Source organism: Leucopleurus acutus, assembly GCF_964270905.1.
Source record: "Leucopleurus acutus genome assembly, chromosome: 16".
NCBI lineage: Eukaryota > Metazoa > Chordata > Mammalia > Artiodactyla > Delphinidae > Leucopleurus > Leucopleurus acutus.
In genome coordinates, this window is record NC_139158.1 from 27,852,023 (window position 1) to 27,873,858 (window position 21,836).

At 44.8% G+C, this 21,836-nt stretch overlaps 1 protein-coding gene across 2 annotated transcripts in view; it reads right to left on the reverse strand.

The window, feature by feature from the left end:
• Positions 1-731: 731 nt before the first annotated feature.
• Positions 732-21,836, reverse strand: part of SHISA9 (shisa family member 9) — a gene marked incomplete at both ends in the record, with an annotated part of 289,723 nt that continues 268,618 nt past the window's right edge. The window contains 2 exons of one of the 2 annotated variants that reach the window (XM_082858192.1): positions 732-1,114; positions 18,678-18,725. In XM_082858192.1, the coding sequence (XP_082714318.1) occupies positions 732-1,114; positions 18,678-18,725 (431 nt within the window). The remainder of the gene's footprint in view (positions 1,115-18,677; positions 18,726-21,836) is intronic. The other variant, XM_082858193.1, reaches the window with a different exon arrangement.

Below are 21,836 nucleotides of genomic sequence, written 5' to 3' on the forward strand. Positions count from 1 at the left end.
GCCTACCCCTCCCATTTCCACAGTCTTTATGGGAGTTGTCTAAAAAAGTTCTTTCTTTCCCATCACTGTCAGTGGGTTCAGGGTCTATTTATTTTTTGTGAGTTTGAGTGTGTGTTGTTTTTGCTTCCGACCTTGATGATATAAGAAGTATATAAATAGCATGGTGGGGGGGGGGGTCCAGTTACTGTCTCACGCTCATCACAATTTTATGTCCACATCACTACTTCCTGGGATTAGAAAATGCTTATCAAGTGCACCAGCGACCCCTCTTTTCTACCCCACCTTCCATCCTTTCTGGCTCTTTCACCCAGAAACAGACAATGCATGGTCAATGGTATATGTGCTCAAATGGACAATTTCTCTAAATTGTGCTACTTTTTTTTTTCATCATGGATTTGTTTCAAGTCAGGAGGAAAAGAAAAATCAGCCCCACGGTTTAGGCATGTGAGTTGGCCACCTCGACCCTGAAGTCGAAAGCGGGTGCCTCAGTTTCCCCTTGGCTGTATTGCTGGCCGTCCACGTTCCGGTCTTGCTCAGCTGCCCGCCGACACGTGTTAGGCATGACACAGGAAAAGCGTGATTCCATGTCACCAGTAGGTTTGTCGTCGGTCGGTGTGGAGGGTGAACGTGTGGGTGGGTATGCGGGCGAGGGACAGGGAGGGTGTGTGTTGGGGTATTTTTTGCCTCTCTCAGTTGAGTGTGGTCTCCAGGATGTCCCCTGTAGCGACAGCTCAGACAGTCACTTCCGTTTTGCTGTTGGTGATGAAGTATGGCTGCGGGGGTGGGTAGTGCTGGGTGCGAGTTCCCAAGGGGTCGCTGGAGCTGGACTCAGCCGTGCCCAGCTTGCCCTTGTTCCCATAAGCTTGCTGCCGCCGAAGAGACTGATCCTTGGGGTCCCAGCTCTTAAAGTTGGCGGTGGAGTTGTAGGCCAGGGGGTGGGAGGGTGTCTTGTTGGTGCGGGACTTCTGTCCGTTCTGCTTGGCGGGGCCATGCTCAGGACTGAAGGCCCGCGGCTCATCCTCCACTCTTACGGGATGCAGAGGCAAGTTCCCCTTGGCGGCCAGCTCGGCCAGGTGCCGTCGCTTGGAGTAGAAGTCATCATTTACCTTGTCGGCTGTACGATGGGACAGGTAGGTGGACGAAGGGGAGAGGAGAGAGCAGAGAGAGGGAGAGAGAGGAGAGAGAGAAAGACAGTTAGGGATTAGCAGGTCAACCCAAGAACAGCATCTCAGTGGGCCAACAGTCCAAACGAGACACACACTAGAAACTCCACCCGGAGCAGACAGAAGGAAGGAAGACAGGGTCATGTGTTTTCCACCAACAAGAGGAGGACCAAGAAGGCGAGGGCATCCACAAGGGAATCTCTAGTTCCCCCCAAATCCTTCTTCCCTCACAATCACACCTAGCACTCCGCCACCCTTGCCTTTCTTATAAAATGCAAGTGTTGTTCTTTCTTCATTATGAAAATGATGCTTCTCATTAGAGAAAATATCGAACACACTGAGAAATATTCGTATCTATCAGCTACCGCCCAACACAGTCGATATCAATACTTGGGTGTATTTTCTCCTGGTTTTCTCAATAAAGAGTCTCATTTGGAATTTGTGTTAGTGCTTTTGTTTTTGCTTTTAGCAGTTAAGCAGACCTGTGTTCAAATCCCACTTCTGCCACCTACTAGCAGTGTAACTTTGGTAAATAACTTTTATTACCAACAGCTTCTGCATCAGGAAAGTGGTTACAATAAAAAAGGATATTTCATAGGGTTGTTTAGAGGGTTAAGTGATGTCATACGTAATGTGCTTAGATATTAGCCACCACCATTATCATCATCATTATAAATAACTGTAATTTCTCATGTAACATTCTAGCAAGCACTTCTTCATGTTGTTATAAATCACTAGCAAACAGCATTCTAATACCTACATAGTATTTCAGTGAGCAAAACTGTGAAAATTAATCATTCATCCTCTGGATGAGCATTCAAGCTGTGCTAATATCTTGCTAATATAAATCAATCTGAAATGAGAATTTTCTAGACTAAAGCTCTCTTAGTATTTAGAATTTTGAATGTAAAATAATTCTTAAAATATTCTTTAATCTATATCAGAGGGTGGAAAACTATAGCCCATGGATCGAGCTAGCTGCCACCCATTTTCATAAATAAAGTTTTACTGGAATGCTGCCATGCCCATTCCTTCACCTGTCTGCAGTGCAACAGCAGATCTGAGTGCTTGTGACAGACTGCATGGCCCACATAGCCTGAAATATTTACTATCCAGCCCTGAAATAAATTATCTGAAGTGGAATTACTTGGCCAAAGGCTGTAAACATTATTAAGGCCCTTTATACATATTGCCAACTATGCTACAAAAGAATTATACCAATTTCTGCTTCATTCACCACACTCTAAAGCACTGAATGATTCCTTTCTTTCTTTCTCTCTTTCTTGTTTTCTTTTCTCTCTCTCTCCCTTCCTCCCTCCCTCCCTTCCTTTCTTTCTTTCCTGCCTTCTTTCTCAATTTATTTGATAACTTTCTGAGACTTTTATTTTCTCTCACAATTCTTTTATTAGAAGATCCTCTATACTTTTTAAATTAATGTCTTAGCAATAAACTCTTGAACATATATCTCTCAGGAGTCCAGAAATATGTGCTGCTCTTTAATCCACACTTCCAGCATCCCATACTGTTACGTGTGTGAGATTATGTAAATTCATGGAGGTCATTGCCCTTCCACGTTTCTTTTCTCATTCGATCCTTTCAACCACAAGAGGTGGGAAAGACAGGGATTGTGACCTCTGCTTGACAGATGCGGAAACTGTCAAGCTAAGGAACATGAAATCATTTAATTGAGGTTACCCGCAGCTAGCGGCTGAGCCAAGGTAGAACCTAACTCCATTAGACATTATTTGATGCTTTTGAAAGGCCGTAGAGGGGAAGCTCTGTTTTCAGGAATGAGTGAGCACATATGCCCCCGCTTGCCCCTTCTGCATCTGTGGCAGACATCACTCATTGATCACAGAGCTCTTTCCTAGCTAGCATGGCCTTTGCTTAGATTCCTCAACACAGCACCCCCGGAAGCCACATGTTAACCTTCCAGGCTTAATACAGTTTAAGTTGGGTTTCTGTCCATGTTTAATGTAAGCAACCCTGAGTCATGCAATGTTTGAAGAGAATGTCCCCCCTTCCTTGAATTCTAGAGCTGTCTGAAGATACAGAATACCAATGCCAAAAGGAACTAGGGAATAGCTACCGACATGGGAAGAGCACACATTCCCCAAATACCATGCACTCCTTAAGGTGGTATGAGTTACATTCAAGTTGGCATTAGAATCGCGTCTTCCAGAGAAAAGTTCTAGGTTTCCAATGCCATGATGTTTCAGCAGAAGGATGCTCTGACATCCCTCCTTGGGCTTCAAAATTCATGTATCCAGTTACCTCCAGGACAGAGTCACTGGCATCTCCCACTCAAGGTGGCCAAGACTGAACCCATCAACATCATTCACATCTGTTCTCCAGGCTCTTCCTTCTCTTACGAGTGGGAACACCAACTCTCTAGTTACTCAAGCCAGAAACACAGGAGCAGGTGCTGATGTCACCCTCCTCTTCTTCTCAGCACAACTGCTAACCCACAGGTCCTTCCCATCGTACCTACCAAATGCTTCTCTAAACTCTGCTATGCCTCCTCCTTGCTTTAAATGCTGCTCTACTTCTGCCACCAAACTGGCTCCCCTGCCTTCAGTCTCACCTCCCCCAGGCCACTATCCACACTACAGCCAAAAGTATATTTCCTCTTTTGTTTTGTTACGTTTTGTTTGGCCGCACTGTTCAGCTTGTGGGATCTTAGTTCCCCAAACAAGGATGAAACCTGTGCCCCTTGCAGTGGAAGCTCAGAGTCTTAACCACTGGACTGCCACGGAAGTCTCCCAAAGGCATATTTCTAAAACTGACCATGTTACCATTTACCAAAACCTCTCCCAGCAATTTTTCTCAGTCATTTAGTCATACATCAAATAGGCACGGTCCAGGTGGTAGACATTGTAAATATAAGGACATTGGGAGAATCAGAAACAGACAAGGTCCCTGTCCTCGTGGGGTGGACATTCTATGAGGGAAGGACAGAATGTGACCAAAGAATCCCACAAATTACATAAAAGTAGAAATATAGTCAGTGCTATAAAGAACTATCCAGTCTTATGAGTATTAATAATGAGGTCTCTGAGCTGGTCGGAGAACCAGAGGAGGGAGCTGACGTGTCTCACCCCTTCATTTACATCAGATGCTCTGTTATTCATCTTTCAAGGTTAAGCTAAGGTGATGCTTTCTGATTCCCTGGCTCCCTCAGCAACCTCTGCGCTATCATAGTCCTGACTGCTCTTTTCTAGTTTTCCATTTTCACATCTATTTGCTCTCACTAAACTGCTTTCAGTGTCTTACTGAAAGTCTCACCCACCCTCATTATCTCCCCGGGCACGATCCAGAACCATTTATTCCCAAATTCCTCTTTCCAGACAATGGACGAGTCTAAGGGAAGCTCAGAGGATGCATTGGAAGGTTCCTGTTTCTGACAAACTGAGGAAATTGATTATGAAACAGGTGCCCCGACAGGTGGGACAGGTGATGTCCTCTCAAAAAGTTCTAAAGAAAAATAGTCCCAGGGGCATTCAATTCTTGCCCTATCAGTGCAGGTATGGGAAGCAGCTCCCATTAGGAGGAATCACGGAGTCACCCGTGGAGAACCTACAATACATCCTTCTCCACACCCAACCCTGAATTTGTCTCTTGGTGAACCTGTCATTGGGAAACCCCTGAACATAGAGAGTGTTTGGTATATGGGGCAAGGGTGGGACAGAAAAATCTGTAGGCTTTGGAATCAGACAGACCTGAGTCTATGAGACCTTGGGAATGTCAAACTCCTTTATCTCTATTTCTTTTGCTGTAAAATGAGGATAATATAACTACTCTGAGGTTTATTGTTAAGAATAAATTATATGAGACATATAAGCTATATAACACAATTCTGAAAGAGAGTAACTAGTCACTACATATATTTTGTCTGTCTTCTGAAAGAGGCACTGGATTAAATCCAACAGACATTTACTGAGCGCTCTGTGCCAGATATCCAGCTAAGCACAAAGGAAGCACTCAACCAAACTAACCACCCTTCCTTCCTTTCTTCCTTCCCTCTGTGCTTCCCTCCAGCTGCCATGTGTATTGAGTGCCTAGCTGTCCCTATGAGACGACACAAGAAGGGGCCTTGATACGTTTGGGATGAGGTGCCGGTTAGGGAAGGCATCCTTGAGGTGCTCTCTTAGTTGGAATCTGAAAGTGAAGAGTAACAGAAACAGCATCCAGGTGAGCGCACATGGGGTGTATCGCAAAAATAGCTGTAATACTTTGCAGTTCTTTCCATCGAGAGATGGAGTCTATTTCCCTACCCTATGAATATGGCCTGACCTTGTGACTGGCTTTAACCAGTAGACTGTAGCAGAAATTATGTCATGCACATCCCAAGCCTGGGCTTTTAGAAGTTCTGCAGCTTCTGTTATCAGATCTTGGAACCCTGCCTCCATATGAAAAAGGAAGCCCAGGTTAGCCCCCTGAAGGATGAGAAACATGCAGTCCAGGTGCCCATGTTCACCACAGCCAACAGCAGCCTGCTACCTGCCAGATACCCAGTGAGGCCATCCTAGACTGTGCAGCCATTAGCCCACCTGCCAGCTCATCACAGACACTAAGTAAGCCTGGCCAAGAGCAGCCAAGCCAGCCCAAACCAGAAGAACTTCCCAGCTGATCCAGAACCACAAGCCCAATAAACAGTTGCTATGTTAAGCCACTAAGTTTTGGGGTAATTTGTTACGCAGCAGTAGACAACTGATACAGAACAACATTTGCAAAAGGCCTGAGGTGGGAAGTAGCATGGTAGCTTCAAAAACTGAAAAGATATGTATGTAATAAAGTGAAGAAAACAAGGGGTCATCAGATCATCTAATGTCCTGTATGCAGGATTATATCGTTCACATCTATTTGTTTGTCTGTCCCCCCTCCACATGACTCAGAGGTGTTTTTGACAAGTGCAGAGCAGGTACAGACTTGCTGCATGGGGCATAAAACCATCCTTCAAAGAGTTATTTTCAAGATCATTTCAACAAGGATGTGGTTGGTGGTTAGGTGGATGAACTGTTCCCATAACCAGGAAATGCAATTTTTGTGAAATCCTCTTTTTCATCCCCTCTGATTTAGATACCGAGGATGGGAAAGAAATACCTACCTGGCCACTCTCGGTGTTGTGCATTGTGGTCCCTGTCTTACTATATTAAAAAGCAGCTTGTGAAGGAAATCACAGATTCACTGAGCAGCCTCGTAAGCCCCATTAATAAATGCATTAACCTAACCAACCAAGGTACCTCGTGGGCAGGTGGTTAACAAGCCGACCAGGTAACAGATGTGCAAGGCTTCCAACAACACTGGTCCTCTCCGTTTTGATTTTTCTTCATTTAAAAAGAGGAAGAAAGAATGAAAAAGGTGCTTTCCTTCCAATCAGCCTAATTGCCTTCAAGGAACCAAGGCTTCAAAATTAAACTAAACCTTCCTCCATCTGTCTCTCTCTTAATTAGCAGCAGACACTTGTACAGGTGCCGGGTGGGATGGAGCTTCGCCTCTACGGAAATGGAGAGTCAAGGTAATAACCAGTTTTCAAAACAAGCTACACATCTGAGGGTCTTGGCAGGTGGCCTCCCACCTACCTTCTTTCCTTGGGCCAAGGATATCTTAAGGAGGGGTTCCTAACACTCCTTCTCCCTTGGTGATCATCTTGGGTCTCAGGTGATGGATTTCACCTGGTAAGCAAGGTCCCACCCTAAGCTTTCAACAATTCCCAATTTGTCCCTACCTTTGGTCCAAGAATATATTGAAATAGAGCGATTAATCTTCCCATCACACTTAAGAATCAAATCCAAATGATTTGCTGTGACCCCGAAGGTCGGCATGGCCTGGCCTCTGGCTGTTGCTTGCCCACCCTCATCTCTCCCTCGCTTATTATGACCCATCACATAGTGTACTAGTTCCCTAGGGCTGCCATAGCAAATTACCACAAACTGGGCAACTTAAAACAACAGAAATTTATTCTTTCCAGTTCTGGAGGCCAGAAGTCTGAAATCAAGGTGTCGGTAGGTCTGTGCTCCTTCTGCAGGCTCTAGTGAAGTATGCTTCTTTGCCTCTTCCTCTTTGCTTCTGGTGGTTGCAGTAATCCTGGCATTCCTTGCCTGTAGCTGCATCTCCAATCTCTGCCTCTGAATTCACATGACCCTCCTCTCTGTGTGTGTCTATGTGTCCAAACTTCCCTCTTCTTATATGGACACCAGTCACTGGATTAGGACCCACATTAATCCAGGATGACCTAATTTTAACTTAGTTACATCTGCAAAGACCCTATGTCCAAGTGTGAGCACATTCTGAGGTTCTGAGTATTTTTGGGTCAGGATGGGGGGAGGATGCTATTCAATCCAGCATACACACACAGGATTCCTTTCTATCCCAGAACACGCCAAGCTTTTCACCATCTCAGAGCCACTGGACCTTGTCCCTGTTGTTCTCACTGCCAAACACCCTTCTTTTTGGATCCTTCTTGTCATTTGGTTCTCTGATCAAAGGTCACTCAGAAAATTCCTCCTGATGACCCAGTGAAAACACCCCCATTGCTCTCATCACCTTTCCCTATTTTAATATGTTCTTAGCCTGCATATATGAAATTATTTTTCTTAGTTATTTGTGTATTGTCTATCTCCTTTGACTAGAATATAAGCTCCAATTAGGTTAGACATCATATCTGCTCTGCTCATCACTGTATCTCCAACATCTTAGCCCAGTACCTGGCACATAGTAGGATACAATAATAAACATTTGATAAGGGAAGAAAAGCACCAGAGACAGTTTGATTCCAATGACATTCTCTCAAATATTAGAAATGGGCAGGATGCTTCATCTTCTGATCTCTGATGGCTAATTTTATAAGCCAACTTGACTGGCCCGTAGGGTGTCCAGATTAAACATTATTTCTGGGTCTGGGTGAGATTAGCATTTGAATCAGTGGACTCAGTAAAGCACACGATCCTCTCCAATGTAGAGGGGCACCAACCTAATTTGTTAAGGGACTGAATACCACAAAAAGCAGAGGAAGAGAGGATCCATGCCCTTCCTGCCTGGCCTGCTTGAGCTGGGACATGAGTCTCCTCCTGCCCTGGACCTGGGATTTACAACACTGGCTCCTTCGGTTCTCAGGCCTTCAGACTGGGACTGGAAATATACCACCAGCCTCCTGGGTTTCTAGCTTGCAGACAATAGTTTATGGGACTTCTCAGCCTCCATAATTGTGTGATTCAATTGCTTGCAATAATTCCCCATATATACATATATTCCATATATACATATTTGTACGTGTATATCCTATATAATATATCCTACATATATAATATGCATATATATAATATATACATTAAATATATCCTACGTACCTATCACACAGATGTAATCAAGGTAAAATGAGGTCATACTGGATTAATGTGGATCCTAATCCAATGACTGGTGTCCTTATAAGAATAAAGAAATTTGGACACATAGACACACACAGAGGAAGGCCATGTGAAATCAGAGACTGGAGTGATACAGCTACATAAGGCAAAGTATGCCAAGGACTGCCACACCCACACACGAATATCCTGCTGGTTCTGTTTCTCTAATACATCGTCCACACTGTAGAAGGCTACGTGACCTGTGCTTTACAGGGATAGAAGGGCTGGAGCTTCTGGGGCAGGAGAACCAGGCTGCTGCCCAGCTCCAAACCCCTGGCTGAAAACTTGCAGAGGCATGGATGTTCTCTCGCAGCCATAGCTCAGGGGAGGTAGAATGGAGTCAGGCGCAGGGGGCGGGGATTGGTTAAAGAGACCGCTTGGATCCAGCAGCAGGCTGTGCTGACACGCCCCCTTCCCAGCTCACCCAGTGTAACCTGAGTGAGAGCTCCCCTTTATTAAGTGCGTGCTCTGCTCCAGGCACCCGCCTAAGGAATGGACATTTGTTACCCCCTTTAATCCTCTCAATATCCTAATGAGGTAGGTGCTATTATTGGTCTCATTTTATAAATGGGGAAACTGAAGCAAGAGAGCTTTGGCAACTTGTCCAAGTGACAGTGCTGGGATCTGAACCCTTGACACCTGGCTGAATTCCAAGTATCCTGAAATTTACGAATGTGTGACAACATTCACCATCTATTTAACCATCTGCCTGCCTTATAGAAAAAACTCGTGTTTCCTTAACAAGTTTCTATCTGCAGGAAAACGTTCCCCCGAAACTAAAGAAGGTGGAGGACAGAGTGAGAATTATAAGGAGAAAACACTTTTCTTGATTCCTCCTCTCAAAACATCAGGGATTGAGATATACATGTAAATCTTATTCACAAGAGGAGACATCAAAATGTCACAACTGGAAATTTCATGAAGTCTCAAACTCCCCCTGGAGGCAATATATGTTTACCTTTTTCTTCCTTAAAGTGGCGCAAGAGAAGAGAGCCGGGGTGTCACGAGAGACTCTCCCTGCCAGGCCCACAGCACTCAGTTGGCTACTGCATTACAAGAGGATGGGTCTTGCATCGTCTGAGATGCACTGGCATTGGCGGGAGTGCTTACCAGTTACCAACAAAAAGTGGCTTCCTGTTAAAGAACTGGGTTGGATAAGGTGCTATATGCTTCTCTTAGAACTGGGAGGAGCCTGAAGCTTCGTCACCACTCCAGCCAGGCACCATCCAGGTGCTTTACAGGTATCATCTCATCTAGTTGGCTCCCCACCCCACCCCAAGCCAATGAGGTAGGTGTGGTTGCCCGGTTTCTTCATGCTACATCACACCGACTCCCTCCATGACAATGTAGGGGGATCCCATTTTGCGATATTCACCAGTATTCTCTTCCCTGTGCTTCCACTCTCCCCTCCCCACCACTCAGAGAGCAGCGATCACTTTTGATGATGACAAAGTATTCCAAGTGTTGCTCCTGAATCCTACACTGAGCTCTTGACGGCCATAGTAGAGCCTTGGAAGGCAAGACGTCAGCAATAAGATCTGAGCATGCTGAGAGAGAAAGAAGGATTAGTGAAGCTGAGAGCGTGCAGGACTCAGTGCAACTTGTTTATACAGCAGATAGCGGAGTTTGGAAGAATTCTGTGACTGTAAAATCTTCTTTAGAATATGGTAGAAAGAGCATGAACTTGAAGAGCAGATGGACCTGAGTTAAAATCCCAACTCTTCCACTTATAAACTGGAGACCTTAAGCAAGTTACCTAAGTTCTCTAAGCTTCACCAATAAAATGGAAAATAAAATAACAATGCCTATGTGGTAAGGGGTTATGGTATTCAAAAGAACCATGTAAACTATCTTGTATAATGTAAAGTACCAATGTCCTTGCTTCATGGTAGGTATTCATTAGATAGTAGCTGCTGCTGCTGTCATTGTCAGAAAGTGAAGTGAAGATAAGAAGATCTACTTTGCAAAGTGCAGCAGAGAAGTAAACAAGTGACAAAGTGTGAAGGCACAAACCATTATGCCTGGCACACAGTAGGCTCCTTAAACGTATACCCCATCTGACATGATACTGTAAGAGACTGCTACTTGTCATCCAGATCTCTTCCACCTTTTTTCTTGGGCACACGGCCACCTAATCCTGAGCTAGATTTTCCTAGCCTTCTTGGAAGCTGAATTTGGCCACGTGGCTAATCTCTCACCAATGGACTGTTAGCAAAAGTGATGCATCCAGTTTCCACTTCAACTGACTCACTTAAAATAAAATTGGTTGCCCTGGGTGTCCTCTCTCCCCCTTCCCATAGGCCAGGACAGCAACTAACTATAACAATGCAGATGAGGACAATACAGTAGGTGGCCGCAGAGCAACAATGTTGGAGGAACCTGGGTCCCTGAGTGACAGCTTGGAGTAAAGCTGCCCCACCAACCTGGACCACCCCCTCTGGGGCTATTACACGAGAGAGAAATATACTTCTTTCTCTTAAGCCACTGTATTTGTGAGGCCTTTTGGTTCACTAGGACAGGGCTGAACTTTTATTTACATGGGAGTGTTTTCTGGGTCTCTACTTTTTTTTCCTCCATCATGAGCTGAATGAAACAGTAAAAGGGGAAACAGTTCATGATAAAAAAAAAAAATACCCAGGTATTTCTCCCTTCTTTTGAAATACACGTTATAAAGCTGCACAGGCTCCTGCGGTTGTCTCAGCAGGCAGAAGCAAGAAAGGCAGGGAAAAAGCCTAGCTTCCAGGCAGGAGAGAGCCAGGAGGAGGTGGGCAGATTTGTCTTTATGGCAAATTAGCCCCCATTTCACCTGGTTCTGGGCCTCACTGTAGAGACACAAGGAGGGAAAATCACATTTGAACCAGGTTCTAATGAAAGCCAGGACTCCTGGCTGTTTCTACAGGGCCACACATCTTTCCTGAAGGCTTATTTCTCTGAGAAAATTGGAAAGGGGAGAATGGAATCCTGGCCCTTTTTTATCTTAGCCCTGAGGGTCCCAAAGGAAAGCACTGCTGCCTTTGCTGATGATGATTCTGAAACAGTGCCTGGCTTGGGCTTTGCACCAAAGCTATCCAGCTGCACGATCAGCCCCTTTGTTGTGGCTGCAGGGAGCCCTCTGTGAAGATCTCACTGCCAATGGACCTATGAAACCTTAAGCCCTGTGTCTCTTGCCTTAGGCAGTCCTGTTGGGCAGTCACCACTTTCTGAAAGGCTATTGAACAAAGGTGGCTGGACTCATGCTCCATCCAAGGCTGACCCCAGAGCCCCCTGCATTGAAGGGCCCTGGTTGGAAACTGTGCACTCCTTCACTGCCCTTCATCCTGCACTGCTGCTCCACAGATGGAGATATTTCTTCTCAGAAATTCATTGCATAGTTTGTCTTATGATCAACCTCTGAACTGGTAAAATTTTATATAACTGGTGGTTTTTTGAAGGGAGAAAATAAAAGTTAACTCTCCTTAATCCTACATACTTCCTTCCAATGTGCAAAGGACCATCTCAAAGTAGATAATGATAAGATTTGGGACCCTGTGTTAGATGAATGCATGAAGGACCTCCATTTTCCCCCCTTCCTTGTATCCACACTCTTTTTATGTGACTTTGAAACTCACCTCCCAAAAAAGAGGATCTTGTTTCCCCACCACTGGATTCTGAGTTCATCATGTGATTAATGAAGGTTAGCAGATATGACACACACAGAAGTTTGAGAAGTGCTTGCTGGTGTTTGATTGCTCTCTTTCACCTCTGCCCCCATCATGAGAACATGTCTGGGCTACCTTCTCCAAGGATAAAAGACACCTGGAGCAGAGCCAAGTCACCCAGTCTTTCCAGCTGAAACCAGCCTACATCAGCCAGCATCCAACCAACCCCAAGTCATATGGGTGAACTCAGCTCAGACTAGAAGAACCTCCTGCATCAGGATAAATCACTGGCACATAGACCTCTGATCTCAATAAATGCTGAGCTAAATAAGTTTAAGCCATGAGATTTGAGGTTGTTTCTTATGCAGCATCATTGTAACAATGGATAACTGATACAAATGCCAATCATTCACTCACCCTACTCCCAGGAAGAGCCCTAATTTCCAGGTGGGGATCCATGTCTCCCATACTTTTTTTTTTTTTGCGGTACGCGGGCCTCTCACTGTTGTGGCCTCTCCCGCTGTGGAGCACAGGCTCCGGATGTGCAGGTCCAGCGGCCATGGCTCACGGGCCCAGCCGCTCTGCAGCATGTGGGATCTTCCCGGACCAGGGCACGAACCCGTGTCCCCTGCATCGGCAGGCGGACTCTCAACCACTGTGCCACCAGGGAAGCCCTCCCCTACTCTTAATCCAAATGGTTTGGATGACATACCCCTCCACTCCTTCACCCCCTAACCATTCCCCAATGACTACAAACAACCCATGTCGTTGCCCTCACCATAACAATTTGTTCAGAGGTAGGTGGCCACATGACAAGGCAAGCCAATCATAGCAAAGCCTGGGATCTTTACTTATGGAGATAGAGGGACCAATGAGATCAATGATCCCAGCCTTCCATTTACAGGAGAGGCAACTGGAGCTGTGGGCACAAGGACACCCAACGGAACAGAAGCAGCACTGGATCTAAACACAGGCCACCCCCCGCTTCCACCTGGTTGATTTTTCTATTTCCCAGGGCCTCTTTAGAAAAGACAACAGGATTCCCTTCAAATGCGATGCTCAGCTTCAATTGATAATTTATTAATAAAATGTATGTTTAGTGTCTACTATGTGATGATGGTACCATGCAAGACTTGGGGGATATTTAGCATGAATGATATCTAGCCAGCTTAGCCTCAGAGGGACACACGTTTTTTAAAAAATTTTACTAGAGTATAGTTGATTTACAATGCTGTATTTGTTTCTGCTGTACATCAAATTGAGTCAGTTATGCATATACATATATCCACTCTTCTTAAGATTCTATTCCCATATAGGTCATTACAGAGTACTGAATAGAGTTCCCTGTGCTATACAGTAGGTCCTTATTAGTTATCTATTTTATATATAGTACTATTGCTATCTTGCTGCAATGGCATTTTCTGCAAAGCAGAGAACTCTCTCCACAGGCTCACTTCATGCCCTATGGGTTCCCAAGGAAGCTCATCAAAATGCCAGTGCTTGCTGTATGCTTTTCCAAAGAGGCTGAACTCAGAAGCTGGCGGGATTTGATTTTTATTAAAAAAAAAAAAAAAATCACTTCCTTATCCTCCACCTGCTCTGTACCCTGCTGCTCACCCACAAACCAATAACCCAAGTCAGAAAGTGGCAAAAGCCTGACTTTGATGAAGTAATGTTTTAAGGCTACTTTTAAGTGAGTCCTTCCCCAGGTTGTGTACCCTCCGACAGAACTGTAACCCAAATCACATATGTTCTGTGCTTCTGTAGCATCTCTTGGATGAATATTTATCACCGAGCTACATCAATTTTCTCAAAAGAAAGAAAGAACTAGGATCTCTTGAGTGCTTACCATGTACTAGACACCGTTTTTAGCCGTTTCACCTACATGATCTAATTTAAACCCTCGTAAAGGGAGGTGATGAGGCAATATCATTTTTTTCCATGTGACAGATGATAACTAAGGCCCAGAGACACTGAGTAATTTGGCTGCCAACTGACTCTGCCACAGCTGATAAGTGGCAGAGCAGGATACCAAATCCAAGACGGTCCACCTCCAATGCTCTTACCTTCCAGCTATAGCCCCCAGATCAAACCCCAACTAAGAAAACAGCAAAAATACTCATGTATTTTTGGAATACATGAGGAATGCTGGCATGCGAAAACTGGTGCTCTGGGGTAAGCTGTGTTTGTATCTAGGATTGGGTCTTAGGAAAATGTAGGTCCAGAGTTGAATGCACATAAAATGACCCAGGAGGTGCATTTTTAAAGTGAAAAAATGAAAAATGGAAAGTGAAAAATCCAGAGGTTCCAGGCCCATAGGAGTGGGTAGGCCCGGGATGGACATTGGTAAAAAGCATCTCCCATGATTCTGGGTCAAGTCCTTAAGCCATTCTTTTTTTTTAAAGACTGATTTTTTTTTTTAATTGAAGTATAGCTGATTTACAATGATCAGGAGAAAGCAAAGTGATTCAGATAGACAGAGATATTCTCCTTCAGATTCTTTTATACATTATTAATAATGTATAAAAGAATTATGTTATTAAAAATATGTCTTAATATATATTAAGAATTATGTATAAAAGAAATATGTTATACATTATTACAAGATATTGAATATAGTTCCCTGTGCTATACAATAGGTCCTGTTGTTTATCTATTTTATATATAGTAGTGTATATCTGTTAATTCCAAATTCCTAATATATCTGTCCCCTCGCCTTTCCCTTTTGGTAACCATAAGTTTGTTTTCTATGTCTGTGAGTCTATTTCTGTCTTGTAAATAAGTTCATTTGTATCATTTTTTTATGTTCCACATATAAGTGATATCATATGGTATTTGTCTTTCTCTGTCTGACTCACTTCACTTAGTATGACAATCTCTAGATCCATCCATGTTGCTGCAAATGGCATTATTTCATTCTTTTTAATGGCTGAGTAGTATGTCATTGTGTGTGTGTGTGTGTGTGTGTGTGTGTGTGTGTGTGCCACATCTTCTTTATCCATTCATCAGTCGATGGACATTTAGGTTGTTTCTATGTTTTGGCTATTGTAAATAGTGTTGCTATGAACATTGGGGTCTTAAGCCATTCTTTGAGTTCTGGGTCCTGGTCCTGGGTGTGATGCCCTGTGTGAGTGTTGGCAATCTCATTTATCTCAAGAGAACTCAGTCCCCTCATCTGTAGAAGCATAAAGGGTGAAAAAGTGTATTTTCTTCATTGCTTCATGGAAGGGTATTATTTGCATTGTCTCATAAAATTACTCCCCCAAACCTGATAGAATGTGAATACTATCATCTCCTCCATTTTGGAAATGGTAGAAATGAAAGTCCAAAGCATGTGACTGGCTTGGGCAAGACCACACAACCTGATTCTAGTCAGAGCTAGAGTGATGAAATCACAGCACTATGCTAGAAGTTTCCCCCAAGTTCCAGGCTCCAATGGCGTGCTACACTAAGGACAGATCAGGTTCAAAGATTCGTTTTGCAAAATAAATGTATTTCCATGACACGTGTTCATACTGGTTAGGGGAGTCCACTGGGATTGAGGTGGTGGTGTCTTCTTGCATCCTGGGTATTAAACAATTATTCCAGGAGCCCACAGGGCTGGGCACGTGGACCTACAGCAGTGACCACTAGGGGGAGACTTTCCTGGAAAACCTCAGGTAGTGAAAAATGGATAGTGCAAACCGCTAAGATTTGTTTGCCATTTCATGGCAGATAGGATTCCCCTCCCAAGCGAGTTATAGCCAATGCAGGTGGAAGCAGGGAACTTGTATCTTCAGGGACCTAGCCCTTTCTCCTTTGAAGCTACTGCTTCTTTATCCAACCTCCCCAAGGGACACCCATCCCTCTGCCCATGCCCTGTGTTCCCAAAGTGGGTTCCTAGCAACATTCCAGTAACTGGATCTCAAGCTGTGAACTGGTTTTCCATAGAGAAAAGAGATCAGACGTCAAAAGTATTTGGGAAATGATGGGCTATACAGAGTTTGACAGTTTTCTTAACCATGAGATTTTTCAGAGCTTTAATTTGCTCACCTGATAGTAATAATTATACCAGTTACAACCTCATGTGTTTATCACTTTTGACATGCCAGGCACTGTGACATGTGTTGTACATGTTACCTCACATCGTCCTCACAACAACCTTAGGAGGGAGGTGATAGTGTTGTCTCCATCTCGTTGATCAGAAAAGAGGGGCTCAGAGAGGTTGAATGACTTGGAGAAAGTAACAAGAGTACCAATGACGGGACCACGATCAGAACTCAGGTGTGTCTGAGGCTAAGTCCATCACTCTCTGCTGATACCTCTCTTTCAAGAAGGTGGCAGGCTGTACAACCCCCCTGACCTTGTTATCATGCCTCATGTAGATTCAGGGTCTGGAGGTTGAGTAGAAAACAACAAGGAAAATCAGTGACCCCAGAGGAACTTGGGCCTCCCCTCTCTGGGACCCCTCTTCTCTTCCCCAGACAAAGCAGGATAAATACAGATGCATTTAGGAGGAGAGGGGAAATTAGCCTGGTTTGAGTAGAAAAATAGCCTCTAAGCCCTTGCTTTTGACCTGTCCTGAAATATTTTCTAAATGCATCAGACAACAACAGGCTGATATAAAGACAGGGATGCTGACTGCCTCTGAATGTTGTCATGGGAATCGTAATGGCTTTGTTTTTCACAAGGGAAGGAAAAAAAAGTTTATGCCTCAAATTAGTAGGTCTGTCATGTTCCAAACTGTTTACATTTCTAAAAATGGATGTTGACATGTGAATACTTATTATCTAATGCAGACCCAAAAAATCTGCCTCTCTCAAGGCAACAACTGGGTAACAAGGGGTTCTCATTAGACACGAGGGTCTAAAGCTCTCACTCCCAATTCTGGAACATGGGGTGACACTCCTCATGCCCCTCCACCCCGCCCCAGAGCTCAAGTTGCTTCGGAGCCTCTGGGACTCTGGTCAAACTTCCCTCTTCAGAACCCTCAACCCACAGAAAGATGCTTGGAGACCCAATCAAACAGTCTTAGTTTCCCAGCAAGATTTCTCTACTGCAGTGGTTTTTAAAGTATGGTCCCCAGACCAGCAGCATCAGCATCACCTTGGAACCTGTTAGCAGTTCAGCTCCTCTGGCCACACCTAGTGAATCAGAAGCTCTGGGGTGGGGCCCAGGAATTAGGTTTTAACACTCCTCCAGGAGATGCTGATATGCACTGAAGTGGCTCAAACCTGAGAACCACGGGGTGGCCCACGGCTCCCTCCTCTGCACTCCCACGCACTCACTCACTACCTTCTGCAGTCTCTTCATTACCCCTCTGCTCTATTTTCTTCTCTTCATCCTCTACCCACCCCAGTTCAAGGCACTGCCCACCTGGATGACTGCAAGGGTCTTCCAGAAGGTGACTTCAACTCCAGCCCACCCTCCCCCAATCCAGTCTCCACTTAGAAACCAGAACTGTCTTTTGAGAAGGCAAAATGGCCCTACCAGTATCTTACCTACAGCCCTGCAATATCTTCTAACTTCTCCCAGTTCGAGGTCACTTGAAGGGTTTGACCTTCCCCTGCTTGGGTCAGCTACATCCTCCCAACTACCACATCCGACAAAGCATAAGGAGTGAAGAAAGAAGAGAACTGAGTTTCCAGTCTGTTCTGGAAAATAGCCATTCCCATCATACCCCAGTGGGAAATAACTTAAGCATTAGAGTCAGGCAGACATGGGTTCAAATTCAGCTTCATCACTTAGCAGCTATATGACTTTAGACAAGCAAGAGCTAGCCTCGCTCAGAGGCCCATGTCCTCGACTCTGAAGGGGAAGGACAACACATACATGCCTGGGTCATCGGAGAGCTCAAGGACAAAATGACATAAAGGGCCCAGCCCTCTGTCTGGCACATAGTAGGGGGTTAATAAATTATAGCCACCACCTAGCCCAGTCACCCAGCTAGTTAACGCACAGACTCAAGGGGACCAACCTTTGATGCTCACCATGGTAGCCAGGAAAGTTGAAAATAGCATCTGTTCCCCAAAAGGCTAATCATTCCCAAGACCCAGGGCCAACAACCTGACTCTGTTTATCTCTCCCTCACAATTTGTGTTTTTCCCCCTGCATTAATTTACCTTACATTTTGCCATTTGCCTGCACAGTTTTCTGAGGAAAAAAAGTCTCCTGGATGTCTTACCTGGGATGGTTTCTGATAGTGACATTTTCCTTCAGGCAATGAACATTGGGAAGTGAGGAGTGGCACACTTTTCAACAACAGCCCGGAGCACAGACATGCCACCCCAGGCGCGCAGACACACACACACACACACACACACACACACACACACACACAACATCTACACACTGGAACTCAGACGGACCTGCAGGTCCACCCAACGCGGACACATGTGTGCACACAGACACCAGGATTCTCTGTGCCTTCATGGATTAATGCCAAATCCAACAACACCTGGACAAAAGAGCTAGAAAAAGCCATACGGTACCTTTCGGTGACTTAAGTGTCGCCACTGTCCAGTCACCCTCAGAACTTCCTAAAAAAACAACAATGGAGAGATGCTGATCTATCTGTTCACGGGCTTCCCATGTGTGCTGTGCCCTCAACGCCCAGATGCTCTGCAGGCACCCCAGCTGCAGCCTCCAAGGGGCGCAGGTCTCAGGGGACCGGGGAACAGGGCGAGGGACCAAATGCGCAATTACGATTACGTGAACACTTCTCTCTGCAAGGCCCTGAAGCACGATTAAGATAATACCCAACACAGGATCAAGAGAGGTTCCCCTGAAGAAAGCCTAGATGTTTTCAGGGAGAGAGAGAATTCCTAGGTGGCTCTAAATTTCAACCCTCTAAGAAAGAAAGCAAAGTTTTAGTTACATGAGGTCACTTTGGCTAATAACGCTCTGTTGACAGGAGATAAATTTTGATCCTCTTCTATTGCAATCCCCCTGCTAAAAAGGTGGGGGGAGCATCATTAGCTCCAAATTCAAGGTCGGGGCAGGCTCTGCTGACTGCAACTTTAAATGCTGGGTGGCAGGCTGGGTGGAGTGGAGACCCCGCATTCACAGTGCCTAGCACACAGTCTGTGTTTGAAAAATACTGTTGAATGAATGAATGAATTCAAGGTTCTCCACGGGGTCACTCTTCCTGAGGTAAAGAAATTCCCCTCAATGCTAAAGGAATCAAACTTGTTATCTGAGAATCCCATAATGCCTGGGACTTTGATTATAAATCAGTTTCTCTAAATTGAATTCCATTTCAGAGGTACTGGATGGGCCCCGGGGGAATCTCTTATTATTAGGAGAACCCCATAGTGACCCTTTTGTAAAGGACGGTGAGAATGACTATGGCTACAGCCTACCCAGCTCCTCGATAGACCCTCTCTGTAAGATCGGGTTTTACTCAAACCGAGGCAAACCTGCGCACGTGCCTAAGCAGCAGCCTCTGCCCACTGGCTGGCGGCCTGACCAATCAGCGTGCGCTACTAGCTCCAGTTTCCTTTCTTAGGAATCTACCTGGAAAAAACAAGTTCTCAACATTTCTGCACAATTTCCAGAGATTTATCAGGCTGCCAGCTGGGAAGAGATGGAGGGAACAGTCTGTGATCTGAATGATTACAGAGCACAGATCCGGCCCCATTTAAACATTTCTGGTTGGCCTCCCAGGCGTGCCAAAGGATGCTCAAATTGCCACGTTCCCCCTGCGGATATGAGCTCTACACCCTCATCACTAGCAACAGAGGGGAAATTGGAATAACAGGTGAAGAGTGACGAACTTAAAATTAAGTGGGACCCGCCTGGGACGCCTTCATGTTTCTTCTCCCTCTGAGCCAGGATCATTGACATCTGGAAATAGTGATGCGGCCCCAGATCTTCCTGTGCGGGGTGGACACATGCCTGACCGAGTCACTGAGTCACTAAGCCCAAGGAAGCCATTTGCTCCCAAATCAAATCCACGACTGCCTTGAAGGCAGGAAACAAGCTGTGGTCACCTCTGTCCCCACTATCTAAGACAGGGCAAGACAGTAACAAGTTTTGTTTCGTAAATCCAAAGCTAATAAGGGCACTTAATAAGATGGCACACAAGCTACCAAATATATAGCTAAGGCCCCATTATGGGCTTGGTGACACTAATGGACATTAGATAAATATTTTTTGGGTGAAAAATTAAATGCTTATGTAAGGAGGATGGGCCTACGGCATTGAGAGGAAGCGGCCATGAGGGAACTTTCTGGGAGAGGAAAATATTTCTTATCCTTACTGGGATGGTGATGACCCTAGTGTATGTATATTTTCAGTAGTCACACTATTGTGAAATTACAATCTGAGTAGTATACTATTCATAAGAAATTATACCTCAACTGTAACGCACCTTAAACATGTTATACCTCAATTGTACTCAGCATCATGAGAAAACTTTTACCTTCAAACAAAGAAAACAATTAATAGCTTAGTAAGTCCTCCCCCACAAAGAGGAAAATGGGCCTTTTCAATCTTTTTTTTTTTTTATTTTGGCCTGGTTATAACCTCTGGTGCCAGAAATTGCTCTGTGAGAGACAGCATCGTTTCGTGGGAAGAAGATGACCTGAATCAGGCTATCCCAAATATGGGTCTTGGCTCTTTGGGTGTGACTTTGGGAAAATTACTTAACTATACCAAGCCTCAGTTTCCCCATCTTTTGACCTTGGGCTGATACCTCCTTCAGAGGCGTGCTGTTTGGGTCAATGATACTAGCTCACCTTCCTCCATAACAATGACAAAAAGAAAAACTAGCAGAGGTTAATTCACATTTGAGGGGCTTATGCGTCACTTAGGGTTTTCACACATGATTCCTACAGAAAGAGCAAAAAAGAATTCCTGCCACATCTAAGTGCATTGTGGCTGTGGTTGTAAAAAGTGCTACTGGAAAATGTAACATGGTACTGGGAAAATAGTCCATAGAGTGTCAAATAGCAACAGAGAAAATATTTTCTTATTAAATTCTTGAATTAAAAAAAAAAGGCACAGCCTTTTATCAATAATGCTGTTACTTCCTGTCTCTTTCTCTAGCTGGGCAGCATAAGTTGCACTAAAGCATCTGAAGGGCATGCGGTCAGGAACCTTTAGCAGCTGAGGATTTAAACTCTCAAGACACCTAGAGGAAAAACTAGACACGGGGCCAATAGGAGCTAAATGCCAACATGCAGGCAATTTCCACTTGCAAAGCCCATCAGGAACTACATAACAGAGCGGTCTTTTCCCAGTTCTGGAGGCAGGAATCACCCATCTCTGAATCATCAGGTGACCCTTCGGGAGATTTTCACAACTGTCTTTGCAAACATTGACCTATGAGGAACCATAAAGCGGGTCCTTGCATTGTAACCACCTATCCACAGGTGGCTCAGGCCAGAGGGTTTGTGTGCTTAACTGAATTTTCAGGTTACAGTTTGGCTCAGTCGAGAACAACACACACTTCTTGACTTGAGAAAATACTTAGAAAATGTTTAAACCCACATTTCTGACTTAGTAAGGAGAGTTAATGGAGTGAAACAGGATCTTTCTTTGATGGACTGTAGGAGTCATAGCTCTCGGCATATGGACCTTCACTGTCCAGGCTATTGATGGGGAGAGTGAGGTTTGGGCCGCCTCTTTGCTGGCCCTAAGCACAACTC